The following is a 9,042-nucleotide window of genomic DNA, read 5'->3' on the forward strand; positions in this document are numbered from 1 at the left end:
ACCCTTGGTGGGTGTTTTTTTTTTTCTTGTTTAAAATTGTTTTATCCCCCCTTGTGAACCCCAAACTTTTTGACCCCATCTATATGAAGCTAAAACTTTTTGGTCATACCTATTAAAGGAGGATTTCGTGATCCTAGCATCCTCTTTTTATGACATTTTCAATAGGCCTAGATATCCACGAAAAAGCTTATTTCCAAAATTTCAGTTGATTCCGATTTTGCGTTTGCGAGTTATGCATGATTATGTGTATTACACTGCTCCCCTGGGGGGGGCACTTCCATGACAGATATGCAGCATGTGCCTCGGCTTTTTCAAACCGGCTTGTACCCAATGATCCCCTTTTTTGTGTTATGGTCCTACCTATTACCAAATGACCCCTTTAAAAAATTCATGTACTCAATGACCCCTTTTTCTATTTCCTGCTATACCCAATGACCCCCCTTTTAATCCCCAAATTTAGGTGGTATTTGTGTTCTCCTCCAGAAATAATGAGATTTTTCACATTTCCAAGGTGGCCAAGTTGTTTTTACGCAGTTTGGCACTTATTTATGTGTACTTAATGACACTCTTTTGGCAATCCTGTACTCAATGACTCCCATTTTACTTTTTGTTACCCCAATGACCATCCTTTTTTCAAAGTTTCATACCGAATGACCCCATTTTATTCAGGTTGTGTACTGAATGACCCCATATTTTTGTAATTGTACATTTGACCTGAATGCCCCCTACTTTTAACATGGCCGAGGCACATCCCTGCCATTTCAGATAGGGAGTGCCTCCCCCGGGCACTGCTCCATAGACAATGTGTTGTAATTTCGTTCTGGTGCACCAGAACGAAATTCAAATTTGGCGATATGATTTTTGCTAAACGAATTAATCTGCAAGAAATATTTGGTACATAAACATTATGCAGCCAGAGGTATGGTGTAAAATCTCAACTTTTTTGGGAAAAGTGGGGGGATGAGGCTGTGGATCACGAAATGCCCCTTTAAATATGAGGGGCCCTGGCTCATAATAATAATAATAATAAAATAAGCATATGCGCCATTTATCTAGAAAATTAAATCTAATCCAAGGCGCAAAAAACAAGATACACATACAAGAAAAAGCTAGAAAACATGAAAACAGAGTTAACAAAAAAGTATAGCTCATTAGGTATAAAACTAATTTGACCTCCTTTATTACCTTCCTTCCAATATAGTGCTGCTCTCAAATCGCTGAGATAAAAGCACAAGTAGGCCTACATCAAAGGACAGAGACATGGGAGGAAACATATTAATGTTACAAAACTTGTATTCATGAAATTGTACTCATGACATTGATAAAAAAAAAGATGTGGAATTGAATTGTGGAAATGTTTTCAGCGGAAGCATTAAAATTTGGGGGGCGAGTATATTTTGTTCTGGTTTTACTGGGACTGACTTTTTGTCCCGGGGCTTTTAAGCGTGCACACAAAAAACTTCAATTTTAGACTAGCCTGAAATAAAGGTGTGTTTTGCTCTTTTGATTGGCCAGTTTGCGCGGCGAAGAGTGCACAAAACAATTTTACTCTATTTGGGCCCAAAAACATGGTGCAGAGGGTAATTATTGCCTTTTCTTCTGTTAGAATTTTTAGGGGTACGGTAAAAAGATAGGGTTGGGCTGCTTGGGGCAGGCCTAATCTATACTACATGAATTCATGAAACATTATCATAATGCATTGTCAACACTAAGGGAGTGTTCATAATAACCTAGGGGGGCTGGTAAAAAGTTTTGGACTAAAGAAGGGGGACCAAAAAGTTTTAGGTGTTTCGAAAGGGGGGGGGGGGCAAAAGTTTTCCGCTTTAAAACCCAAAATTTCCGTGCGCTTCGCGCATTGAGGCTCTCTATATCACTTTTACATGAGCAAGTGTGCATTTTCAGTGCTTTTATTTGACAAAATGATGGCACTTATAGTCAGGAGTGCACATATATCTATAGCATTAAAGATGATCAACAACATCTGGGATGGTCTAGAAAATCATCACTGGCATTTTTATCATAGAATTTTATTCTACAAAGCAGGCTACAAACATGATTTATATGCACTAATCTGTTCAAAAACTGGGAAAACACAACTAAATCAAGAAAATATTGCAAATAAATTGGATTTCTTTGCACGTAAACTGCACACTTCAGTTACTATTTCTCATTGCAGAATTATTTTGTTCACATACACCCATGGGTCACTACGGTACCATAAGGCTGAGTGGGCACAGGCCCAGGTGCCATGGTCTTTAGGGGCCAAAGCTAATGATGCCTGTGTACAGTGTGATTTTGACCAAATTAATTTCATTTAACCATTATTTTTAGCTTTTTGCATAAATTAGTTCCAATTTTTAAAACAATATTTGACCATTCAAGCTTCAATATGGCCACATTTTTTATGCACGGTTCACGAGCATGTGTATCATAATATCCAGTTTTAGCCACGGATCCGGCATCCAAGTTATGCTGCTGTGCCTATCTCCAAATAAATTCTCTATTTCATTTACCCTCGGGATTATCCCTGTAAAATCAGATAAACACCCTGATTTGGGACAATTCTAAAATATAAAATGAAAATCCTTGTGCTTGTAATATTACATGCACAATTAATGTTTCAAACATTCCTCCCTCAATGACATGCGACCCAGATACCACGTACACCACTGCACTGGAACAACAATAATGTTTGTTAGCGGGCCTATACGATGGGGGGGGTCAAAAAGTTTTGTCTTTTAAAAGAGGGAGGGGGTCAAAAAGTTTAGCAGTCCATCGAGGGGGGTCAAAAAGTTTTCGAGTGAAACATTTGAGGAAAACCAGCCCCCCTACAAAATATGAACACTCCCTAAAACCCTCATATGATTTCTGGAAGGTTGAAACATGAAAGTCTAGCTATAGGCCCTATTGCGTCTTTGTTGGAGGAGGACTTTTTTTGAAGGCATGTGGTTTGTGCATGCAACTGAACTTAAATCGCGAGACTCAGTGCTCCGTAGAGCTACCTAGTACCTGGTGCCGAGAGCGATTTTTGGAATGCAATGTCAGTGTATTAGTTCAATCAATTAGGGATATCTGACTGGCAACTCTTCTTTCGTCCTCTTTCCACGCCGCGCTTGTGAAAGCAAAGCATTGAAACGAAGTCGCTAGCTCACCGCTGTTCAAAATCTGTTAAATTACGGACTTTGATTACGTCGGCTGGCAAATCAAACCATGGTAGGGATTCATTGGACCCTCTTGTACTTAAAATGATAAGAAAATTGAATATTAAAATATTGTTGGACAAATAAATTTGATCAGAGGTGTGACCCTAACACATGAACATGATGCATAACATGCTGTCGGATCATCATGGCTGTCGAATTCGACTCGCTTACTGACCATGGCATGCACTAGACTCGCTGAGTCTCATGGACGCCGTTCCTATGTCCATCAGACTCGTATTTCCCATTTTGGATGTCAATGGGAAATACACACTTAACGATTTGCGCCGGTTAGAAACTTGAAAAAAAATCTTTAAAATTTTATCAATGTATATAAAAGTGGTACCAACCTTATTGTGCTTGCTAATTTAAGACTCGGTTGAAACAAAATTAAGGATCGAATGCATTTTAGTGTCCAAAAGGCAAAATTATCGTCAAAGTTCTGTCGAAATCGGCACCCTTGCGAAGGGTTCAGAATTCGAATCGGGAACGAAAATTTCCGATCTTTGCGATCAAAAACACAAAATTACAACTTTAAACATACTATTGGCAAAAAACATTATTACCAAACAATATAGAATAGAAAATTTGACATCATTTTCTCAAAATATTGAAGAAATTTGCTCACTAGACATCCAAAAAGTACGCAATCCAATTCCCGTTCAAACGCGTGAGAAACTGAAAGTGCATAATCCCGACTAGCATGCACCAGTCATCAGTGGTCATCATGCACATAGATCATTGGACATGTTGAACACTGTCATTATCCTTCTGAACCTTCTGAAGTTGTAGTCAGCAGGGCGAAAACCGCAAATCGCTAACTATCTCATAATTCATTATTATATTTAGGTATAGGTGAATTCAAATTTGCCATCAAATTGCATCGCTTTTATATATCAAATTAAAGCCCTTGAGTAAACTAAGCCAAAACTGAAAACCTTTTTTTCATAGCACTTTCCGTAGCAAAGTTACATCTTGTCAAAGATTGACTTTCATCAAAAAGATTCAGCTAGCAAAATTCCCGAAACGGCATTTCGGGGTGTTTCTAGATCTTAGACTTAGTCTCATGGCGATGGCAGCTTTTTTAATGGAACTGCTATCAAAATCCTCTAAAATTCCATGTATGCGACTTGATTATCACCATAAAAAATCATATATTTGGGTCAAGTGAAGTATAGAAAACATATTTATGTAGGTTTCCTTCACCCACCTATTCTCGAAAAAAATTCAAATTTCTATGTAAATATGCATTGTGTTGGGGCCCCGGTCTCGGCGAATTCGCTGACTAGTAAATGTGTTAACTAAGGTTTGCCTAGGTTACCTATTATATTGATGGCTTAAATTTAAATTAATGAAAACTGGATGTTCAAAAGTGGCTACTATAATTAAAGACGGAGATAATTAAAGAATTTATCACGTCTGACGTCATCTGTCAATCATGTCAATCAAACTCGAGCAGGGTTTGTTTACAAAGTGTAGTGATGATGACTTGCTGAACATTGCGGTATAACAAGGTTAGACTCGCTTGCCAGTCCTTATACGCCGTACCTATGTATATTGAGGACTGGCTTACGCCATTTTGGATGTCAATGGGAAATACACACTTAACGATTTGCGCCGTTAGAAACTTGAAAAAAATCTTTAAAATTTCATCAATGTATATAAAAGTGGTACCAACCGTGTTGTGCTTGCTAATTTAAGAATGGGTTTAAACAAAGTTAAGGATCGAAAACATTTTAGTGTCCAAAAAGGCAAAATTATCGTCAAAGTTCTGCGAAATCGGCACCCTTATGCGAAGGGTTCAGAATTCAAATCGAACGAAAATATCCGATCTTTGCGATCAAAAACACAAAATTACAACTTTAAACATACTATTGGCAAAAGACATTATTTATACCAAACAATACAGAATAGAAAATTTGACATCATTTTCTCAAAATATTGAAAAAATTTGCTCACTAGACATCGAAAAAGTACGCAATCCAATTCCCGTTCAAACGCGTGGGAAACTGAAAGTGCGATAATCGTGACTAGTCCAGGTGCCTTCTTGTTAATTTTGCACCATCAAACATGCAGCAAACCATCTCAAAAGTTAGGTCTTTATAGTAGGAAACTTTCTTTCGTGAAGGCACCATCAACAATGCCTAGAAAAGCTGCTTTTTGCCTTGAAAGTATGTAATTTTTCGCCATTTGCTGCTATTCCTTTTCTCCGATCAGCACCAGATAGATCGGTTTTACGTTAACCCGTGTAAACCAATCAAGGATCGTAATTGACAGTGATAGGATCTAGGAGGTATACCCCAGACGCGATAAATTCTTTTTATCTCTCATGCTCTGTCTTTAATTATATCATGACTATTAACTCGGCATGCTCAGCTCAGTGATCATGTTCAATGTTGTAGTACTTGCACTTGGTTAGTGGTACATGGGCAGGGTTGTAGCCACTATGATTTATTCATCATAAAAAGAGTAAAAAAACAAAACAAAAATTGGGGGGTATACCTCCTAGTCCTATCCTATTCCCTGGACCCTGATCCCTCATGTTTGCTAAAAAGATTGTGCCCCGAGCCAGCACTCTAATTTGATTGGTGGGCACCAATCCAATGCGCCACAGATAATCAGTCACATGGTCGGCTCTAGTACAAGGAACTTATACGATGTCCTCATTCACAAACTGATACTATCTGTCCATCGTATAAGACTGTTACCGCACGGCAACTGGTTGAAGGAATATTACACAGTCAAGAATAGGCTCCATCATTTTTTTGTTCTGATCCCTCCCAGTCTCCCAAAACATGAAAACATCAAAAGCGTTGCACATTTACTTACTTAAGACTGTCCTTTTTCATATAGAACGCAGGCAAAGTAGGGCCAAGCTACCTAGAAATGGTCGAAGTTTTTCAAGAAATATCTCTGTGTAATCCTATGTAAGTCCCATAATCACATCGTTATCGGGCGATCGTGATTTTTTTTTCTTCTGAAGTTTCGCTGGTACCACTAGCGTCATGCATGTGACGTGACACAGCTAAAATAATCGACCGAAATCGGGGATCATTAAAACGTCAACAAATTTCAAAACACACAAAGCAGTAAACTTAATGGCGAGCGGTCCGAATTTTGAGCCATACAAGTTTACGTGGTGAACTAGGTCGGCTCAGAATCAGATCACATTCAGGGAATTTCAGACACATGTTTTTGAAAGAATAGATGATAACAAAATTTTGGGTGTAAATTGTGTGTCATTGACATTGACAAGAAAATTGTTGTTATGTTCAGATATGTTTAAATTCTAAAACAGTAAAATCATGAAATGTAGACTATTTCTGGTGCTGTGGTGTACATACATGTCTCGTTTTGAGCACTTGAGTGGGAAGTGACACTTTCACGCATACCACATCATGACAACGTTTGGGCCTAAAGCTTACCTGCCCAGAGTATGTGATTAATTTTTTTTCAGTTTTGTGTCGATCAAGTGAAAGCAATAAAATAACATTTCATTACCAAACCTCATAATATTTTTGAGTCTCAGTGCAGAGAGACAGTGTTCGATTTACCAGAAAAAAAGTTACTTTTGTGAGGTAACATAGAAAATGTATCTGCACAAAGTGAAAGTAGACTGTAGTTGCACACAGAAGTTTGTGCCGTGAAACTAATCATCTTTTTAACAGAGATATGAAAAGTAAAAATTGGTGTCATTTAGTAAGGGATATTTATATTACTTCTTTGATTTAGAGGCACATTGTATGTTTCTGATTCCAATTGTGTAATTTACGACTAAAATTCTACACAATGCACTTCTGCAGGTACATTTGAAAAGTTACCTGCACAGAATCAAAGTCACCTACATTATATGTGCAGGTTGTAAATCGAACACTGCAGAGAGATTACATTCATTGATCGAGTGACATGGACCAGCAAACACAGACCTAAAAACAATACAATAATAATCAGTAAAACAAAAGTGCTTTGACCGGTTAGTACTTAAAAGTTTAAAAAAATGTGCATAACCTATCATTTTGTCATGCTACAGGCACATTATAAAGAACCAGGCAAGGGAGGTCAAACAGAGGAGGTACCAGCTCACCGCATCCGCATCACTCTAACCAGCAGGAATGTGAAGAGTTTGGAGAAAGGTAAGCAAGTTAGCTAGCTTTTGGCAATTGATTCAATTATACGGACAAATCAGCCCTGTTTAAAAGCATTTATAGGCTTATAGCAGTGCATAATTTTCCAAATTTGTGCATATTTCCAATTTTTATTAATTCGCTTACCTTGCAATGTAGAGATATTATATGTTATTTATTTTTTCTCTCGATATCTTGCTCTCATCTCATACAGTTTGTGCTGATTTGAAGAGAGGTGCTCAGGAGAAGAACCTGGAGGTGAAGGGACCCGTCCGTATGCCTACCAAGACCCTGCGTATTACCACTCGTAAGACTCCCTGCGGTGAAGGCTCCAAAACCTGGGATCGATTCCAGATGAGGATCCACAAACGTCTCATTGATCTTCAGAGTCCATCAGAGATTGTGAAGCAGATTGTATCCTTTTCAAATTTATAACTTGTGCATATATTTTATGACTGGGGTGTGTGGGGGACCAGGGGTGTGTGTCTGTATTATCTGGGTCTGGCGAGCTCAGTTGGGGCTAAAGGGCAAGCCGTACATTTACGTGCCAAGACCAGGAGTTTAGGGCTAATTTTCAGTAATTTAGCTTGGTTTTATCAGGTTTATATTATATATCATAGCAACATCAACCGTCTTTCGTTAATTGAATGCTCTCAGTGCATTTACATGGTTGTGTCGCCAGTGTATGGCATTACTCTCAATTTACGACAGGACAGTTATAGTTCTGGGTAACTGATTTTTTTCCTTGACTTACCATCTCACAGACATCTATCAGCATTGAACCTGGAGTAGAGGTTGAAGTCACCATCGCCGATGCATAGAGAACATTGTTCAAGTACAACCTGCAGAACTGGACTTGACATCTGGAACATTAAATCCCCCCCATGAAATTCATCAGGGAATTGGTTGAAAATACCATTGGAACAAACTTGGAATGTTTTGGGTTCAGTTTCAGTTTTAGTTTGCTTGTACAGCACTGTTTGGTTATGTGATGCATTATTTTAAATAGTAATGTGCTATGTGCACCTTTCACAGCATTGCAATGAATAAAACATGAGCAAGAAATAAATCATTACGAGTTCTGTACCGTTTCATTTTTGTCTCGCCTGAACTATGTCCAGAATGAGACTTGGTAACCACTTCTCTGTCTGTTCGCTGCTGTAACTGGGGCTCTGTCCGACCTATGGGGATGCTACTTTGTTCAAGGAAGGATATCCAGCTCCCCATCAAACAAGACATTTTTAAACTGCCTAGGTTTGGGTAAAAATGTTTGAATAACATTGAATGTTGGGTTATATATAGGTCATAATATTCTGTATGAAAAATCAATACAAAAATACTTCGTTTTCAAAATACTATTGTAAACAATTTTTTGCAAACATTTTTTGTCAAATATTTTTAATCAATTGTAAATAACGCAATGTTAGATTATTTGCAGTAAGTAAGTAAAAAAATGAATGTTATGTAAACGTTTTATATAACCCGACATTTAAACATTTTCTGCATCATTTTCTAACCTTTTGCAAATGATGTTGAATATGTTTTGTTTTGTTTGCTTGGTCTGCTGACTCTGCTCTCACTAGGATCCATTATTTTCTAGGGTTACACAGGAAATTTGGTCAAAGACCATTTCTAGTCCTCTTGTTCTATGAAAAAGGGATGTTTATCCAGGACCAATTATTAGTAATTTACAGGCTGGACAAGCCCACCCCAATGAT

The 9,042-nt window shown here is 38.0% G+C and overlaps 1 protein-coding gene across 1 annotated transcript; it reads left to right on the forward strand.

Annotated features, from left to right (window-relative positions):
- Window positions 1-3,077: 3,077 nt before the first annotated feature.
- LOC140166010 (small ribosomal subunit protein uS10) lies at window positions 3,078-8,177 on the forward strand. Its single transcript, XM_072189380.1, has 4 exons — window positions 3,078-3,213; window positions 7,231-7,333; window positions 7,539-7,738; window positions 8,089-8,177. The coding sequence occupies exons 1-4, from the start codon at window positions 3,211-3,213 to the stop codon at window positions 8,143-8,145; spliced, it is 363 nt and encodes a 120-aa protein (XP_072045481.1). The 5' UTR covers window positions 3,078-3,210; the 3' UTR covers window positions 8,146-8,177.
- The last annotated feature ends 865 nt before the right edge of the window (window positions 8,178-9,042 follow it).

The sequence above is a fragment of the Amphiura filiformis genome, chromosome 12 (genome assembly GCF_039555335.1).
Source record: "Amphiura filiformis chromosome 12, Afil_fr2py, whole genome shotgun sequence".
In the NCBI taxonomy this organism is placed as follows: domain Eukaryota; kingdom Metazoa; phylum Echinodermata; class Ophiuroidea; order Amphilepidida; family Amphiuridae; genus Amphiura; species Amphiura filiformis.